The sequence below is a fragment of the Oxyura jamaicensis genome, chromosome 4, assembly GCF_011077185.1.
Source record: "Oxyura jamaicensis isolate SHBP4307 breed ruddy duck chromosome 4, BPBGC_Ojam_1.0, whole genome shotgun sequence".
Classification (NCBI taxonomy): Eukaryota; Metazoa; Chordata; class Aves; order Anseriformes; family Anatidae; genus Oxyura; species Oxyura jamaicensis.
In genome coordinates, this window is record NC_048896.1 from 13,785,935 (window position 1) to 13,806,390 (window position 20,456).

The 20,456-nt window shown below is 40.8% G+C and overlaps 1 protein-coding gene across 10 annotated transcripts in view; it reads right to left on the reverse strand.

Moving 5' to 3' along the window:
- Positions 1-382: 382 nt before the first annotated feature.
- Positions 383-20,456, reverse strand: part of IL1RAPL2 (interleukin 1 receptor accessory protein like 2) — a 344,696-nt gene continuing 324,622 nt past the window's right edge. For all 10 annotated transcript variants that reach the window (XM_035325341.1, XM_035325346.1, XM_035325345.1 and 7 more), the window contains 3 exons: positions 16,877-17,020; positions 12,967-13,137; positions 383-3,744 (listed from right to left, as the gene is read on the reverse strand). In XM_035325341.1, the coding sequence (XP_035181232.1) occupies positions 3,047-3,744; positions 12,967-13,137; positions 16,877-17,020 (1,013 nt within the window). In that variant the 3' untranslated portion in view covers positions 383-3,046. The remainder of the gene's footprint in view (positions 3,745-12,966; positions 13,138-16,876; positions 17,021-20,456) is intronic.

Sequence of the window (20,456 nt, forward strand, 5' to 3'; positions counted from 1 at the left end):
CTCTTCCCCAAAAATCCAGCTGAATAAGTACATGGCTTTGGTGAGACAGTGGAATGCAAAACACCCTTGTTTCAGCTGATGAGGTTTGTGTGAGTGAGCTACGACATTTCTGCCTCCGTGGCCCTGATCCAGCTGCCATCCCCTGCTAGGGGGGCGATTCTCACGGCTGCACAGGGGGACAAGCTCCCTGCCTCTGTGCCAGCCAGGCCTGCCCGACGGATGCACTGCACTGCTTGACGGTATTTTTCCAGCCCCTCACTTGCTACCTACGGTAACACTCGATCTCCAGCGTGTCACAGCGGTCTTACACGAACCTGAGTCAACGCGAGACCTCCTGAGCTCAGGTCCCTTCCCCGCCCTGAAAGCAGAGGGGTACAGGCAGTTCTGATTCACGTATATATTGTCAGAGCACTCAATACACACTTTGAAATCTTAAAGCAGGTCGTGACGTGTCGTCTATAACTAAAATATATCGATACACAGACACACGATGTGCTTTTGCAAAATGACAGAAAAACTGTTCTTTTCATGGTACCTCAATACAAACATGGCTGCATTTTGCTTTTTGAACACTACTGCTCTAACAGAGATATTGGCATCCGGTAAATGAATTTCCTACCAATTTTTAATCATTGTAAATAAAAGAAGCAGACCAATCTGCGTATGGATTTTTTCTTTTTTCTTTTCTTTTTTTTTGAATTTGCATGCTTAATACAGAACTAGTAGGTTTAAAATTTCACTGAGCATTCTATGTGAATTAACCGGATTCTAAAGTAACGTGAAAAGGAAGATAATGAAAAGTACAGCTTCTCATTTAAACATAGGCAGCTCGGTTCATGCAGGGATTTCTTTAGTTTTTCTTTTTGAAAATTACACTTTGCATTAAAGAACATAGCCAGTGTAAACACAGTCCGTAACACTTATAAAACAGTGCAAATTTTGTAGATTTCTGGGAGGAGGCTGAAATACAGGTATTTATAATGGAGGTAAAATCACTTTCTCAGTAGAAAAATACGCATATTAAACACCTATCTCTATGTTCTGAACTTAACTTCACAAAAGAGCAAGTTACAGTTCTATGCTGTGTAATAAATTAGCAACTCTTCTAGATTTCTATTTTGGTGTTAGTGTCAAATGCATAATAATACTAGAAAAAGCAACAAGAAAAATGTATTATTTAGAACCTAAGAAAAAAGTTATAGATAATAACTGATGTTAGAGGGCAAAGAATAAAGAACTGGGGAAAGAAGCAATGGAAAAATACTGACCTCTCTGAATTATTGCACGTTTGAGATCATTCTCATGGCCTTTGGGCCAATTCTGGATACTTCTAAGTCTTAGGTCAGCGTTTGTTTCCACTTTGACTGTAGGGTACAATTTAGGAACCACTGCAAAATGTTAAGGATTTACTGAGCTTGTTTGCTGATGAAACCACAGGCAGCTGAGTGCAGAGTGCTAACTTTTATCCATGCAATCAGAGAGAACAATGTGGAAAGCATACTGGAATACAGGCAAGATCGCCTGCCATTAAATATTTCTGGGGACTTGCTTCAGCAGATCTAACTGAGACAAAACTCTTGTGTCTACTGTGTTTTCATTAACACCGTGCCAAAAAATGCAAAACTGGCTTCTGCCTTCATTACTTAGAGCTTTTTCCTTGAATACTGTTGTATACTGAGCTCGTAATCAACTGAGGCTGGGAATCTTCATGAAACACACTGCTCTGAAGAAAACTCAACTCACTGCGTAGCAATGCGTGACGCCGAGTGTCTGGGCAGCAGCTCTCATCCACAAGCAGCAAGAATGCTTTCCATGGAAGGTAAATGACAGTATCCTCATGTGACTGATGGAACCATGCACAGAAGTGAGAAATGCAAGACCTGGCCAGCTTTTTAAAAACATCACTAGTTGCACAGAGCGCGGAAATATTCCTGCTTCAGCTATATTTTAAAGGTATAACTGACAGGTAGATTGGGAAAGAACTTGTCTCAGGTGATTATCACTGCAATTGAAGTCAGACTACTAGTAAACGTGAATAATTTAGCACTTCATCTCTGAATATTGCTGTAGTCATTATTTTCTATTGCTGATGTTCTCAGAAAAAGGTTAATTTGAAATTGTAGCTATTGATTTTGGGGGAAAAGCTACATAAAATTACATTGCCTTTACTACAAATCTTAAAACAGCTCAAGAGATCTTAAGAAATTTCAAATCAATGAATTCTCCACCAAATGTATACCTAATTTAAAAAAAAAGCCATTAAAAACTTTGAAAAATTATGATAAAAATCTATAATCCACAGAAAAATTGTTTTAAATCCTCTTAAACATCTTCCAATATTCTAGTAAGTTGTTTAATAAAAACACATTGCTAATCATTCACTAGGAATACAACATGCCTCAATAACAAAATGAAGGGATGCTGATGCACGCAGGTGATTTATTCTGCAGTAACTGTTACTATGCACTTTATCGATAAAGCTTCATCTGCATTGTTTCAGCTGGTCATCTTCTAAAATGCATTTAAAAGAGAATGTTACTGGGAAGATTTCCTCCTCCTTCCTTTTGAGAATGATTCACCCCTTGTGGTCTGTGCAGGAGATAATAATTTTTGTAGCATGATATGATATTAGAATTTCAAACCGTACTGAAGGTTATATGAAAAAACCAACAACTTCTGTGTATTTCAAATACTATTACATAAGTATGGATGCTGGAGATCATATACAGTGAACTTGTATCCATCCCAGATTGGAAATCTACTGTAGAATGATGGGATGTGTTTTTTTCTTCCCCCCCTCCCCCCCTTTTTTTTAAAGAAGTAATCAAGCTGTACATTAAAAGACAGGAAGGACATTACTGACTTACAAAAGAATGCCCCCTTGGTCAATAATTTGTAAATGTAAACAAAAAAGTTCAAGTAGAAAAGCAAGTAAGTGTGCCGCTGCTTCAAATATGATTTGTTGTCCCATGGGGTTTGGGCAAAGTTCTTTAAAAACACGTCTTCATGGCAGTCATGAAGCATCTCCGAAGTGTCCTGATCTTCGCTACCAGATATCACTGGTGAAGCTAAGCTCCCTTGCTGATAAAGGTAGCAAGGGGTTGTTCCTGTGAAACTCCTGGGGATCCTTCATGGTATTGTTAAGAGGTAGCTGTCCGTTTAGTAGCGTTAAAGGTATGTTACAGTATGTGTGGTGGTTGCTTATGGAAGCTATTGGCAACGTTGCTGCCGCCACGTCATATTCGTATCCTCTGCAATAATGTCTCATTTGCACAGAATCTGCTTGATGGTAGTCAGTTAAATCAGCCCGCGATTCTACCAACGTGGCAGAAGTGCCTGTGACGGCAAGGGAGGGCACAGTCTGCAGGTCTCCAAAAAGGCCCTGCTCCGCAGAATCCAGGACCTGACGCCGAGACACCACCTCCTTTTTCTTCCCTGGCATTTCGAAGACTAGGCGCTTCCAAAACTTAGAATTCAGTTTGCTGCTTCTTGGTCCTTTCCATTTCACCACTGAGAGAAGTTTGATGGTGTGCTTTAAAGATTCCACTTCGTGATAATTCACTTTCCCTTTTAATTCAGTACACTCAATCAAAATAACTTTGATTTCTCCACTGACTAGCATGTTATGGAGTCTGTTTTCCATCTCAAAAATACTCCATCCTCTCCTGAGAACATAGTCTGGAGTTAACACGATAATGAGTCTTCTGCTTTGCTCAACACATCTTGTGAGATCTTCAATGTAGGCTACAAATTATAGAAAGAGAGAAAGAGTAAAGAATAAAGAAGACTATTGTATCAAAACATCAGGCTTGCAATTAAGTTTAACAAAATCCTATAGCTCCCTGATCCACGCCATTTAAGACAAGGGGCACTTCACGATATACTCCAACAGAAACAGGATTGTGCATCACAACGCATTTCTATTGATAGAATATATACAAGAAAACTCCTCAATAACATCCTCAATCCGTACCTGTTGCGCCCTGTTCATCTCAACAGAATGGCATTTACATAACATCCTCGCTGTGTAGATGCATTACTGACTAAAAATACACAGTTCACTTACTGCCAAATTATAGGTCAAGATCAATGTAATGGTTGTGTAAATTTTAACATTAACACTGGTTATGATTAAAGTCACATTGAGGGAAGCACACTCTGGGAAGCAGTTCTTGTGTTTCAGATGCAAGGGCAGGAGGATGCTGCAGGGTGTGCAAACCGTAACTAGCAAGTGCTCGGAAAGAAATCAACCTTATCACATGCAGAAATTGTGCTACGGCATAGAAGCAGCATGGTAGCTCTTTCTTCTCTAGGTACTGACCACAAAAACCCAGCAGCATTTTTTGTGGCTCAATGGTCTGTTTTAATAATGCAAACCTGTGCTTCTATGTACACCAAGGTAGTAACAGAAACTTCACAAGTGACGGGAACAAATGGAAAATTTAAGCATATTGGAGGTGTTTATTTGCTGAGACATCAGTGATGAAGAAAATAGCATTCTTCTTTCATTCATGCACACCGAGAAGTTGCGAATGATCAGTGTAAGCAGAAATGCCAGCCCCATCATCAGCTCCATGATGTCAGCTTACTGAACTTGAAACTGTTCTTGAAGTTGGACTTGGGTTTCTGATCCAGAGTTTCACTTGTCCCAGGGATGGTAGGGAAGAGATGCCAATTATAGTGGTCTGACATGGAACGGGATGGGAAAGAGGTCTACTTACAGACCTGAACTAAAACCCATTTAAATGACAGGACTCCAAGAAGTTTCAATGGGTTTTGGGTCAGGACCAGAAACATGAAAACACTTCAAAGAAATACTAAGATCAGAAAAGTGTTCACTGGTTGCAGAGCGTCGTGATTGTGAGCTTAGAGACAGGAAATTATTATTTTAACTACATGAACCTTTTGACCATGCTACTCAGAATGTGCTATCTGACAACAGAGGAGAAGCATGTGTTATAAATGAAGACTTGGACACAAAAGCTGCACAGAACAGATCTTTACTCAGCACAGGGCAGGGCCTCTCTTACACACACTGCCCTCTAGCAGGAACAACGATTACAAATAACATCATTAATCAACATCTGTTACTGCAAGACTCATTTTTATAGTCCCAGGCACCATACCACAGCATGCTTATTCACACCACTTCCAGTAAAGTAAATAGCTACAAAATAGGCCAACAGGAACATTCTAAAATAGCTTATTTTCATGAGACTGAAGGCATAGTTAGCATCAAATCTGCCTTTACTAATGTTTTATTTCACCACTTAGCAGCAAGAAGAATTTCTTTCACAAATGGAAAAAAGAGGCAATTGTAAACATCCCACAGACACACACAAAATTAAGACATACACATACATTACAAATCTCTAGGCAACAATCCTGACTTTCAGTTTTATGATTCTTTAATCATGCAGCATTTACAGTTATTATTTTTCTCTTAAAATATTTTATGAGGAAAACCCCCACATTGCTCTGTGTAAAATAGTTACTCATTAATGAAAAAAAATTCAACATTATGATCCATGGGAGAGGCAGCAGAGAGGGGAGAGAATCAGCAACAATGAGAAAATGATAAGCAGAACTGGTGAAACAAAACTTAGGGAAAGGTAGAAATGTTCAATACAATGGAAAGAGATTATCCCAATGTATCAACAGCTCAGACTCTTCATTTTCTTCCTTTCTTTCTGCTCCCAAAAAGAAAGAATTTAGGTGGGAAGCTTCATCATTAGAGGTTGAATCTGCAAGATACAGTAAAACAACAAACTATCATGCATCTTTCCTGAGACATATTCATCCCTCCTCCAAACAACTCAGAACACTGCTATGTACAAGACAATTCTTTGCAGGACACAATGCTGTTCAGTACCATGTAGCCAGGTTAGTGCTAAGCACAGCCACGCATATCCTGTACGCATCCAATTCCAAAGAAAAAAAGTCACTTCCCTTTCATATCTTCAAATATCCAGCAGCAATAATGTCAATGGCAACAACCCATCCATTGTACCATCTCAGCCAGAAACTCACCAGACTTTGCTTTAGTCGAAGAGGGAATGAGGTAGGAAGATGAGAGGAAAAATCCCCTATTTTCTCAGGTGTACACTTCTCCCCTCTGTGCCTCTCCCATACTTTGGTATGCCCTGCTTACTTGATGGATATTGCAACAATTTGGAGCTCTTTCTACAGACAACTCTATATAGACCTTCACAAATGACCACTAGGTGCAAATTCCAAGTTGCATCTGGTTCAGTGATAGACACAGCCAATGGACAGGCGGTCTGCTGGTGCAGTGAGGATGAAATACACCGTATTACAGAAAAGTGGAAAACCAAATGAAAGGCAAACACATTTTCCAGCCATCTGGCCCAGAGGCATTGAATACGCCCAATAACTTAAGGTTGGGACAACTGCTACTACTTCCCTGGAGCATGTGGTTCCATTGGGTGCATCCTACAGAATGCCCAGTGTGCACAACAAACGTTACAGCAAGGAAAAGCAAAAAAAGGACGGGTTCCTGTCTTTCTAAAGCCTGGAAATTCACGCTTCCCCCTACCCTTCAGTGATACAAGAGTGCATAAATCTTAGAGTTGCTAAATCACCCACTCCCTTTCAATTCAGAATTAGAGACTGCTCAAAATAACGGAGGGGAAGCTGTCTTAAGTGTTCTGTCCATTAGAAGTATTAAATCCAAGCCAGCTATATTGCAAAGGGTTGGTTTTGCCTTTCTATTGAGCTAAAAAGGAATTGTCAAAGTTTCAAGAAGAAACTGAACAAGCACTTCAGGATTCACATCACCAATCATCATCAACTCCAAGACTCCAGACATACTTTCATCAGATAAATGTCATTTCATTAAAACTTCATTGTTGTCAAGGAAGGAGTCAATTTCTGTGACATTTCATTATAAGGGGAGAAAAAATCTTGACAAAATCAGGATAGAATAATTTGTCTTTGTTTCTCAAAATTATATTGTATCATAAAGAATAAAGTAAAAATAAAATGGCAGAATTAGCATTAACCCACTTGATTTTATTGAAAAAGGACATTTTAATTTTGATCTTTTTTTCCTCCTCTTCTTGAAACACCATTTTGCAATATGGCACAAAAACAGTTTTCAAAATGTTAGCATTTCTCATTAAAAAATTACAGTTTTGGGAAGCTCTATCGGTAACTTACTTGTACCATGGCCAATGTGGTCTTCAAAGAAGTATGGACAACAAGAAGTTTTAGACCCATAAGCAAACGTGTTTTTTTTTTGCATGGTTGCCCCTCAGCAATGAAGATAGATGACCTGAGAGCAAATACACTCTCACTAGTACCGTCAACACGTAACGATGGTGAACGTAGTGTGGAACACTGAAGTCCGAGACATGCATCCTATTTGCAAGAGTGTAATGACCCGTAATTGCCTACTGAATCCTGAATGAGCTGTTCTAGCCATGGGCTGGAAGGAAACCCAGACAACCTAATATGCAAGTGGCCCAAGATCAAGAAAACTAAGAAATACCATGGATACAGAGTTGCTTACACAAAGAAATATCTGACTAACTAGATTCAAACAATTTGCAAAAGTGGCTGAGGGAGAGAGAAAAACAGCAATTGTATCAAGTCTTGTGGATATTTTTGGCAAATGTGGTCTGCAGCACCACAAGGACCAAGGAGTATTTGCCATCAACCATACTGGCCAGTTCCTGACACTCTGAAAATAACCAGCCTTGCTGCCTCTGGCAACATGACTATCACTTGAGAAAGAGTTATTTATAGAATAATAATTCAGTCCTGGTTTCCTAACCAAATAGTTCCCAAACCCTAACTTGAGTTACTTTATTACAGCAAAAATAACTGCTTGTCTTGCTTTTCCTATTTCTTAAACATTTGTTGCTTGTTTTAGCTCTGGCCAGAACAGCAATGCAGTCAGCAATGCTGAAACACAGAACAGAGTGATGGCCCCTGCCCCAAAGAGAGCACAATCCTGCTATAAGCTACGAGACGGGTGATGAGTACAACAGAAAGAAACAAATAATAGAATAGAAGATGGCTTTGGCGATATCTCCTTGGAGACCAAAGTGTCTGAAGCTGGTGATTCTGGTGAAACCCAAACTGGTAGAGTAGTGGACGTTGGAATCAAAATTCTGGCTATTTAGAATCAAAGACTCGTAGAATCACACGGGCTGGGATCTGAAGGTCTCCAGCTCAATCCTCTGCCCAAAGCAGGAGCAGGTAAGATTGTTCAGGGCCTTGTCCAGTAGAGCTTTGAAAATCTCCAAGGATCTTCTCAAGGCTTCTTCTCCAGTGACTCTGGGTACTGTCCTGGTGTCTGACCACCCTCTCGGCAAGGAAAAATTTCCAAATATTAGATTGGAATTTTCACTCTTATCCAATGACTTTGCATCTCTGAGAAGAGTCTGCCTCCATATTCTGTGTGCTTTCCACTGGAAAGACAACAATAAAATTCCCTCTTTGCCTTTATTTTCTTCATGAAATACAGTTCTTTTGGCCTCTCCTCTTTTGCTAAGTGCACCAGTTTCCCAACCATCTTGGTGGCCTTCACCAAACTACTACAAGGTAGACGTCCTGTCCTGGCTGACTCTAAAGAGAGGGATTTTGTTTATATTTATTCCACTTTTAACTAATTCTGCTGTATTTCATTTTTACTTGCCTGGTATTAACTGTAAGATTCATACAGAGCAAATAACAAAGGACTTCGTAAAGGAGTTTATGGTGCTGAGTGCTCTATTTCTGTTCCACGTAAATGGTATCACATACCTAATAAAGGCTCCTTGGGAACCCCAGGCACACTGTCCGAGTGGGTTTTCTTCATTCAGGAACTTAGGAAGCTCAAATTCACCACTCAACAACAACAACAAAACCCAAACCAAACCAAACCAACAACACAAAAGAAACCCACTGCAGACGGGCAGACAAAACTACAAACTGCCAGAAATTCAATATTGACCGTTGTGTGCTTTTTATTGGATGCCTGAGGTGCTCTCCTGTCATGCTGCCAAGCTCTTATTTCCCAGGTAAAAGCAAAGCTTTTTATTCTATCAGTGCTGTTCTTTTCAGTGCCTGGTCTCTACACCCTGGGCTGAGCTGGAGTGAATTGCTGGTGTGTTTTCAATCCTGTCAAGATCAAATGCGCGTATGCTTAGAGAGCAACTAGATGATGTTCTAATAGGTTAGTAGTGCTGGTATTAAACATACAAATAGACAGGCTTCATCTCTTCACTTTCAGGATTTAAAATAATTTGTAGAAGCCACTGGAGAAAAGTATCTTCCTCTGATGTAGACACAATTTTAGAAGAATCAAGTGCAAATATATCATTCTCTCTGTAGAAACATCCTCAGCAAGACAGAAAATGTCTCAGATAAAAATTGTAAGTATTTCTACTTTTTCCTCTCAGCACTTCAGTTTCCTCAGGTCTCCTAACACTGAATTAAAAAGCTCACAGGGTTTGAGAGTCTGCCTGGCTGTGGAAAAGGGTTTGTTCAAAAAAGGTCTTGAAAAGTAATAGGGTGGAAAAAATGATAACGGTTAAGAAGAATTAAGGATTGCTGTCTTCTTATACAGGCTGATGTGTTCATTGGCGCCTTAGGTGCCTAGGCAGAGAGGTATATGTGCTGACAGCTTTGAGGGAATGAAGAATGCTCTGTCATTACTAAAGGATACTCTTTAAGAAAGAATAGCTGGAATTCAAGTCAAACTCAGTCTTGCTGCTTACACAGCACACCACACGTGGCATCTTGCTGCCCTGTCGCCCCATGGGCCTGCATAGCTGAGTGGGCTTCTGTGTGAGGGAGGGCAGAGGAGCGCTGGCTGCTTGAGCCCTGTTTCCACCTCACCAGTTCAGGACTGGGTCCCTTCATGCTGCTCTCAGGCAACACCAAGAGTCTCTGCAAAGGTCCTTGCTGGCTGCTGCGAGGTGGGCCTCACCCAGGCCCTCAGTGCCCTTCCTGAGGGATCTCCCACTAGGACAAAATCCTCTGCTGGGATAGTAATTGTATTCCGGCTTTGCAGGGCAGAGAAACCAACGCTTCCTGCAAATGTGACTCAGGTTCAGAACCTGTACTCCTAAGGCCAGGAATCTGCTTTCCAAAGACAGGGCCTCAGCCCCCGCAGCCATCATCTCTGTCCTCCAAGGGCCAGCAACATCTGCTCCACACACCTCCTTCAGACAGCCAGTCCTCAGCGCAGAGCCAAAGTGCAGAGCTGGGATGTGAGCTGGTGGCACTGCCAGGGTCCGCCTTTGGCAGAGAAGCTCTGCTGGGTGAGCAAACCCCTGCTCAGGTGTATCTGGCTTGAACCTCTCCCTCGGCTGCAGAGAGGCATGCGGAGCCTATCACAGCTTTTCTGTAGAGCTGTATCACCTGGCAAAATCATAATCAAATTCGTCCTGAACTTTTCTGAAATCAGCTTTTCAGTTTGTTCACAGAAGTATCCAAGGAAGACAAATGAAATACTATTTAACATATCTATTTTTTGCTTGCTCTCAAACCCAAACAGCAGCTGTGTTACTACATGCCAGGAAGCAAGCGCAATAATGCACACCCTCCTGTGGCAGCACCTTAAAACTGCAGAGATTATGTGAAACGACCAGACTTTGAAAACACCCCAGATTTGCTGGAATCACACATTTAAGTACATGGGAAAAGATACAGAAGGCAACATCAGCATGGAGAGCAGGAAAGCATTAAATCACACAGTCATTTACACCAAAAGACAAGGAAATGCGGTACACATGAGAAGAAATATTTCCTAAAATCAAAACAGGTAAGTGTGACCAAAACCCCGTTCTTCTATAGGAATCTGCCCTGAAGAGCCATATATTTTGTCGCATCTGCCACTTTTTGTGACAGTCACTCTAAAATATGTTAGGTTTGCCTCTGAAATTTCTAGCAGGTCGATAGCGCATCATGCTGCCTGCTCTCCTCACTACGCACTGCAAGTCCTTGTAAGACTGGTGAGCATTGCACAAAATGACAGAAACAGCCACGTTCCCTTCTCCTCTGCACACCAACAGCTTGCAAATACAGGAGGCTGAGCCTTCCCTCCTTCCCCATCACCTCTCCCTCTTGTCCCCCTCAAAATCAAGTGCCACCCCCTGTATCTTTTTCAAAGCTGAAGCATTCAAATCACACTCATTTCAGATCCGTATTTTATTCTGTATTGTCATTATGTGTGATTAGGCGTTCTTGAAGCTCCATATGTTAGAATCAGGCCCTTTCATAACACTGAAGAAGTGAGTTTGAGAGGAAAAAAGAAGTATTAAGTCTGTGAATGCTCATAAATGAGAACTGACATTTTCAGGTACCCTACATTTTCAGGAGAGGTTTAATGAATACCCGAAGTGATGACAAGTATTTGCTGAGTGTCTGACTGACAAAAATAGACAAAAATAAAGTACCATGCTGGCTCGTATAGCAATTCGAAAGAAGGATCTCGTTTCAGATTAATCTGTGCGTATAGTTATTGGTGAAAGGCCAGATTTAAACTCCAATTCACTTGTATAATTGCAACGTGTAACTGCTGTATGGTTGGATATGAAACTATTTACTACAGTCCTGTGATTTTCAACACAAAAAGACATTTTCTCTTATTATCTAATAATTCAGTACCGCTTGCTTGGGCTGTCAGAAATAAAAAGGCTATAAGCCAAGTCCCCTTACTGGAATATGTTTCAGGGGACAGTAAAACTGACTCCTCACAGGGGCAAAGCACAAAGGAATAAAGCAAGCAGCTCTGGCCTAGGAGCTGCAAAAGCACACAATTAGTTCAAGCCACTACAGGGTGCTTTGCATGATCTCTGCCTAGGCTCTGATTCCTCTCTCCCAGTGGGAGACTGGAATCAGAGCTCTGCTTCCAGCTCCCTCAAATAGCAAAGAAATAGGCTTCAACTTCTGGGGCAGGCACTGGGTTTGGCAGCAGCAAGGCAGCAGTTTCAAGTCTTTGGCAGGCAGGCTGCTAATGCAGTCATGTTCTAACTGCTTCATGTTTGGGGACATCTGCTCCAGTACAGTCATTGCTTTGTTTTCTTGTTCCTATTTCCTATCCGGTAGCATATACAGAAATAAGTTCATACACTCTTTTAGCATTTTTCATGGAAATGACGTGTAGCAGACAGAATTAGTGAAAAAAAAAAAAAAAAAAAAAAAAAAGGCATGTTTTTCACATGGGTAACATTTCAAATAAATACAATATTAAAGCAAACATATTGTGCCATTCATTGATGTGATTCATGGTCTTTTTGACTTGTCCAGAAATGAATTTGGAAGAGATGCCATAACCACAGCTCAGAAGGCATTAACTGTTGGTACAGGCATCCAAAGGTGCTGCTGAATCTTCAGACACAGCAGCAAAATTGATTTGAAATGGACAGCTGTATTTTACCATCGGCATGGAAGACAGCATCAGGTCACAGGACCGCACACAGTCCCCTGAAGAATTAGTATTGCTTACATAATACCAATACTGCTCAGAAATGCAACACTTGGTCAAAACCCTAATGAAAAACTGCATGTTTGCAATTAATTGGAAAACTAATCTAGCTATTTATAAGACTTCAAAGTTGGGGAAAAAAGACACAGACAAAAAAGTAATTACTAAAAAAATGAAATTTTCAATAATAAAACAGAAACCACAAATCTTTTTTGGAACTTTCATTTTTAGCTCCTTGTATCTGACACAGAGATTTTATATTACTCTATTGCTTGCAGCGCTGCTGCCTCCCCCGTTGAAAGGTCCAGCTTCTGCCTCCACTGAAATCAATAGCAGCTCCCCCTCTGGTTTCAGTGGTGCAGGAACAAACTCTAACTTAGAGCTCAAATCTGCAGCAGTGAGGAAACTTATCCACTCCTGACAACCACTTCACAAGGACAGGCTTTCCCTATCTAGTATTTATTGCACAGTCCAGGCCTTCACAGCACATCGGAGAGAATTAAAACTCAAAGGTCAGAAATACTTACTTCCACTAGGAATCAGGTCCCTATCTGGAATGAAGAGCTTATATCCATAGTGCTTTTCAAGAACGTCTGGCAGGATTTCCAGTGCAAAGTGCTCCTCTTCGTTATTATCACAATCTAATGCATCAGGATCCACTTTGGTGTATGAAAGATATGCGTCATATTCCTTGTTGTCTGTAAGGAAACAAATTCACGTTCAGCTTGATGTTCGCAAAAGCACTACAAAGAGCACAGGACAGTTCTAGAAAGCTGTATTATCCCTAAAAATGATCACGCATTTCTCAACAAAAGTGGTAATTTTCATATGAGTATATAACCTGGCTTTTGCAGAGAAATTAGCTAGTAAGTAAGTCTGCCTCATGTGGTCAGTGTACATACTTCATATCTGAAAAGATCTTGGGCAAAATTCAAATACAAATACTAATGCTGGAACTTTTAATTTTAATCCTTTATCTGGTGCTAATGGAAATCTTTGTTTCAACTCCCATGCCTCAAGAGTGCAATGGTTATGGGAATGTTTTGAGCTCTCACTCAAAGGAGAACTTCCTTTCACAAATAAATGTGAGAAATGCACAGCTTAAACTCAAATGAATACTGATTGTACAGAAAACAGTGACTATGGGGAATAGTTCAAAGCATTCTTTCAGAAAATCTCCCAAATTTTAAAGCCAGTATCATAACTTTAGAGGTCATTTGATCCAGGACATTTACATACCTGGGGCTCACCTTATCAGAGCTAGAAATAACTCCAAGAGCAAGTGTGGAGCAGGGAGAGACTTGCTCCTGCACTAGGATGCCTGCACCTCAGGGTGGAAGCAAAGCCTCAGAGCTTCAACAAAAGGTGGGTGACAGAGGGGACCCCAGAAAATGCCTTGTGAGGAAGGCTGGGCTGTGACACACAGGTCTGGCAACACAATTCCTTGCCCCTCCTGCACAGCATCGGGGCTAGACTCCAGCTCTCTGCATCCGACACACAGAGCTGAGAGCTGGCAAGCGTACCAGGAACAGAAGTGGCACCGCTATCGAGCTTGAGATCCATGCTGTGATCAGCCTGTCTTAGTGACATTTCTCTTTGTTATTCCTCTGCAGTAATGGAAAAGAGTGTATTGAAAAAGTCAACCTTCAGCAATTTAGTCTCCAGGGAAGAGCACAGCTGCCATTATTTACAGAAATGAAAAATCAAATAGTTAATGTTGTGAGGACAAAACTGCATGAATGGAGGATTGCTGAGTACCAATTATCTGTGAAGAACTGTGCACATGAAAGATAATGGAAGCAGTTAAAACTCATCAATACATTCCAATAAAAAGAAAAAATAGCTAATCATAATGCAACATGTTCTTCGATGACCTTGAAACGATGGTTGCTTTCTTATAATTCTTGACACAAAGCCAGACCCTCGAGGGTCAGAGCCACAGACAAAGCATGTGAATAATTGTCTGTAAAAGGCAATTTGCCTGGTGTCATCGGAGCTGTATGGGAGGAGGTCCACCTGGTGTGCTGGCATTTCTCTGAAATCAGCAGCTCACAGAAATAGTAGTGACTGATGGAAAGTTGACAGAAGAACTAAGAGCAAAGAAATGAAGGCCAGTTGGCTTTGGAGCCATGTCCAAAACCTGCTATCTTGTCCGTAATGATGCTTGTTGAAACCTTTTAAGAGAAGCCAACTACCACGGGATTCAGGACACAAACATCCCTGGAAACATCTCAGAGCTCTGTAAAGGTAACAGAGCAAACCCCAGAGCACTGATGTGCTCAGTTACAAAGCAGCACAAAAGCTGTGCGCTTAGAGAGGAAGACAGGGACTGGGAACAGCATGAACAGTCCCTGAGCTGAGTCCTGTCCCTTCCAGCTGCGTGGGTACCACTGCCCTCTCCAGCCGCCTCTATCCACAATGCAAGCAAGCAAAAGGGAGACAGGAGCAGCTCCCTCAGGGCTCCCGTGAGTCCGTATGCTTGTGCCACATCTCTGCAGCCTCAGCTGCCTCTTCACAAGCCTCATATTTACTGGATGTTAACAGAAGGACCTAGCTGTGCTCACCCACTGCTTGCTCTGTGTGCTTTGGATGCAGCGCTGCTGGGGGCTATTCTGTAAATGGCTTCCCTTAATCTTCAGTATTGCTGAAATGTTTTGTCTAAAAGCAATGCTATGTGCAACACAGGAAGTGAATGCATCCAACTGCTGCTTACACGGGGTATTTTTAACAATTGGAAGAAGCAGATCTTTTTGGTTCCAAATCTTTTACTTTAAAGAAATACACTTATAAAATGGGATATGATCCTGCAATTGCATATATGCAGCTGGCTTCTTGTTCACTGCTACGTGTTCACTCTATAGCCTACAGAAGTAGGAAGAAACACACTTCTATACATTGTGACTTCAGCAACATTCTGCCTCCATCTTTCATTCAGCAGGATCAGAATGAGATACAAGGCTGCAATAGCTCTAAAATCACACACTGGAAAAACAAGAGGTTGATTTCAGAATTGTCACGCACACAGAATCCTCTAAGTACTCGTGAGGTCTCTTCTAAACAACTAGAAACTAATCATGTTTAATGAATTAAAAAGTAACTGAACGATGAAGTTGCATTAATAAAAATGCAGCAGCTTCACACTGAAAACATGAGCTAAACAAATGAAAGCAATCTGGAGGAAAGCTGCCACTTCACATCACTTCTGGTTGGTGCAAACCAAGGAATCATATTGGTATAACCCCAAGGATTAGAAGTAAATTACCTCTAAAATCACACAATCTTACCCTTCACTTTCTCCTACAATTAGGATAAACACTGTCCAGTATTGTATAGTATGAGAAAAGCATAATTGTAGGTTCTCCCACTTACGCAAAGACTGAGAGAAGTTTCCTGACCTCTGTTCCTGCTATTTAACATTCCACATTCTATAACCCCTTGGATATCATTCCACCCATCCTCCAAAACTCCTATGGATTTCTTTGCAGCCAACCCTTTTCACACTTCATCTACCCAGTGCTTAACAGAAAACAATTCTTTTGATAATGGTGATGCTAGCTGCAGAAAGCAACACGTCTGTACAACTGCCCTTTGTTTTTGCACAATGGGGGAAATGTGTTCCCTGCTCCTTCTGCAAATACGTTATTGTTTCTAGATACCACTCCAGGCTGCCTACGTGACTCTGAAGTGTTGAAGGAGGCTATGAGCAGTACCTTTACTTGAATATTGTATTTTAGATCTTCAGCAGATACTAGTTATATGCACATTAATAGTATATTAACTATGCTATAATATAATGTACTATAATTCACTAATACAATTCAAAGCATTTGGATTTAGTTCAGTAGGGCTAATTCCAGCTTCACAGGAGCAGGAACATTCTATGTTCATGGAAATTAAAGCTTCAATTTAAAAACAGGCTTAACTTTAGGCACCAAATAGATCATATGCTACCAAAAGGGGGGGGGGGGGAGGGGGCGGGAGGGAGGGACACTGACAAACATCCCGTGCTATTCTTAAATGTAGCCTTCAGGCAAGCTGTGTATTTCCATTAAGCTGTTTTCAGACTCACAATTAACTGAGGTAACTAGTTAACCTCAATAACAATTGACTCTTACTAGTTCCTAGAGTTAGTCAACAGCCTAAAAATAATTTATGGGGAAATGTTTAAAAGAGTTTTGCTGAGGAATCGGTTCACAAACACCATCCAAGCATCCATAACTGGGTCCTGAACATTTCTTCCTACTCCCATTTCCCTATGGAACGGACCAGAGACACTTCAGTGAACAGACTCTGATTCCAGTAGGCTTTGAGAAAAAGTCTTAGGGATTTACACTTTTGGGTGCATAGAAGTTTGAACTTAAACTAGAAATTTCACCACTTTGGACCTCTGAAATATTTCCAGCGCATGTATTATGAGTTTCCTGAGCAACTGCTTACCATCTGCTGCTTCATCTCCTCCAAAGTTCTGTCTGTAGAAGAGCATTAACTCTATGTTGTAGCACTTATAGATGGTCACCAGCAAAATAAGCAGCAGAAGGATGGCTCCCAAACCTCCAGCAAGCTCTATTTTGTAGATCAAATCTAAAATTACCAGGGAAAGACAAAGGTTATGATCTTTTTGAACTTTAATTGCTCTAATCCACTGTACAGTTCCATGTAAAATTGCACATCTTCTTGTTATAACCACTGTAACATTAAGGATGTCTCTATTTTTTTGTTCATTACCTATTATTCAACTCCAACCACTCATTCCTTCTACTGCCTTTCTGAAATTGCCAGCCAGAATGCATTTGAGGCTATAATCATAATTCTACCAGGGAATTATGTAGTGATTTTACACCGAGGATTAATCAACCTTTAATGAGCTTGCGGAGTTTGAAACTTCTATCTTGGCAGAGAGCATGAAATGCTGTATGCAGCATGTGAGAATAGGTTTACTAGGCATATTGTACCCCATTTGGGAGACTCCAGTCCCCCAAATAATATTAAACTTTGGTTTTATATTTGTGGAGCCAGCGGATGAGCTGATGTAAGCTGTCAAGCCAGGACTTTGGCTGAATCACTAGCGGATGAATTGAGCATGTCGAGTGCCCAAAGTAACGTGAGGAGCCAGAAGCACACACTTCGAGTTCTGACGGCTACCAATGGAGTTCTCACATGTTTGTTTAGCACATGTTATACTTTAAATGGGAACTAGTGCTCGCTAAAATTTCCTGCTGGGATGCTTTTATTAGAAAACATCACAAGCAGTCTATCCCAAAGTACTTCACAAATTCATCCAAATGCAATTATCCATCTTTTACAGCTGGAGAAACAGAGGCCTGGAAGCAACGTGTTCAAGGTCATTTGGCGAACCAATGCCAGAAGGCAATAAAAAGCCTTACATACAGTGCTCTATCTGACCTAAGATGTTAGCTTTAGCAGTATCACTCCTTATCCATTTCAGGACATTTCAGTCCTCGGAACACAATATTGGTTGTAACACCGCTTGGCATATTACATTACCATAAAAGACAAAACACGCCAATTTGACAATAGCATCTATATTAATTAGCCTCTATATTATATATTAGCATCTATATTAAATACATTACCATCTATATTATAGCCTCTATATTAATTAGGTAAGATGTCATGAAGATATTTGTTGCTGTGATAAATACAATATGAAGATATAAAAACTGCAATACAGGCGAGAAAAAGTTTCTGTGATCTTTACACTTCTAAAACTTAGGCCAGAAGAAATTACTGGTATGTCATTTGTGTCATTTTCAAGATAAAAAGCAAATTAGTTGTGTATCTTTTGGGGTTAGCCCTGCTTCATCATGCCTTGTATTTCAATAATTAACATCAGATGTCAAGTTATTCCCAGTTTACAGTATCTCTGATGTCTGTCTGCTGAGAAGTCATGGACTAATAGATGGAAAAAGTCTATTATAATAGCTATTTAATCTCTCTGAGAACAGGGAATTCATGGGACTTTTATTACATTGCAAGATAAAGTTAGCATATGCTCTGGGGAGAAATCTGGTCAAATGGAGAACAGAGTTGGTCAAAATTACTTTTCAGTGGAAAAAAAAAAAAAAAAAAAAAAAACCTTTATTTTCCTGTACTGAAACTTTTCTACCAGGGAATTGGTATGATGACAAAACTGACAGCTGGGAAGGAGGGAAAAGGACAAAGGCCATTCAGTTCTGAACATCGCAGCTGACCTATGCTACCTTGCAGAATCAAGTCCAGGAACAGAGCCCGTTGTATTCTCTGATCTATGCTCCACCTGTACCCCAATTGCTGGGCAATGAACGCCTGTAGTTAAGCAGTCGACAAATCCCTGAGCACATTATGTTGCACACTTCGGGGGTTTGCCTCTTTGATTTGGCACCATTTGAAGCTGTTGTGTGTTACAGGACTTAAACAGCCCATCTGTGGCAGAGACCTGTCTACATCCCCAGCAAAGCTGGGTTTGTTGAATGACTGTTTTTGCCTGTGCTGTGTCCTGAAGGTCACCTGTAGCCTGCACAGGAGCACAGACTTGAAGCCACTTGCCTGGGCAATGGCAGGGTATGGCAGCAAAACAGCAGTGAAAACACTAATTCCAGCTCAAAAGGTAGAACTGACCTCCCTTTTACACCTCCTCCTTTATTCGTCTTTCTGCCCCATAACTCTCCTAGGCTCCAGACTTAACTTCTGGTCTCCTCATCACTGTTCCAAGGTGGGGGCAATGGAGGAAACCCCACAAACACTCTGTTTTCTTGCCTGTTCGAGCTCTTAGCCTCTGATGAATGCCTTACCCCTCAAGTAGTCCTCACTAAGATAATGGGGAAGGCAGTTGAGTAAATGCAACATTAGGAAAGGAGTTGAATCTGGCCTTTGTGCTATAATGGTGGCTGAAAATTAGTAAATAATAATAGTCAGATAGGTTCTAATGTAAAATACTGTAGAAGGACCCAGCCACAGCTTATCATATGGAGGATTATAACCTTTAAAATACTAGAAGTCTCATAAATACCCAGTAAGTGAGAGCCAAATGTACTTCAGAAGGTTCTTCATCACTGGCATCAAAAAACTCTTTAGTTTCCTGTGTGCCTTGAACAAAGGCAGCCTCCTTGAAAACAAATGTTGAGCCAACATAATTGTAATATTTATTTTTATCTAAATTCACTGCTTCTTTCTGCTAAGAGCACTGCTTGATTTTATTCTGCAGTTCCAGACAAGTTATTCATGTTCCAGGACAGTTATTTTATAGCGTACTTAGACTTCAGTAAGGAAAATACTGGACTGTTTTCAAATTCATCTGAAGGGAATCCTGAGCTATTTCCACAACTAAGGAATAAGCGGGTGTATATTGTGATCCCATGTAATACAAGTATGGAGGACAAAAACGCAAAGCAAAGCTAGATTTGGTTCATTTTCAGTCAAAAATAAAAATCCTACATGATGATGCATGATGTGGGGCTATCAATACAGCAGCATTCCTGGGTATCAGACAGCAGCCTGTATTCTCAAAAAGCATTTGTGAGGGCTGTACCTCTAATGCAGCAAAAGACTTCAACGTACTGTACCGTAAATCTTTGAACAATTCCTTTTTCTTCCTTAACAAAGTATATGCTTAAAGGAATATTAAGTACATGCTTAAAAATTAACATCCCATGTTAAAACAGGAAGCAACTCTAGAAACTTTTGTACTACTTCTCTAATTTGGATTTTTTTTTGTTGTTGTTGTTGTTGTTTTAATATTTTTACTTTTTTTTTTGTTTTTCCAGCCTTTCTAATTTAGCAAAGACTCATGACCCATGGCAGCTTGGGTACACCGCTGCGTTGCACTCACTCCTCTGAAAGGAGGGTGGACATAACCTATAGCAATGTTGCAACCTGGAACCAAAACCAAGCTGCCAGCACCTCCTGCCCAACAGGGATAGAGCAGCCCTTTGCAAGAAGACTTCAGAGGGAGAGAGATTTCTGCGACCCGGAGATGTGCTTCCTTGTTGTTCCAAGCCCCGGTCCTGGAAAAGTGCAG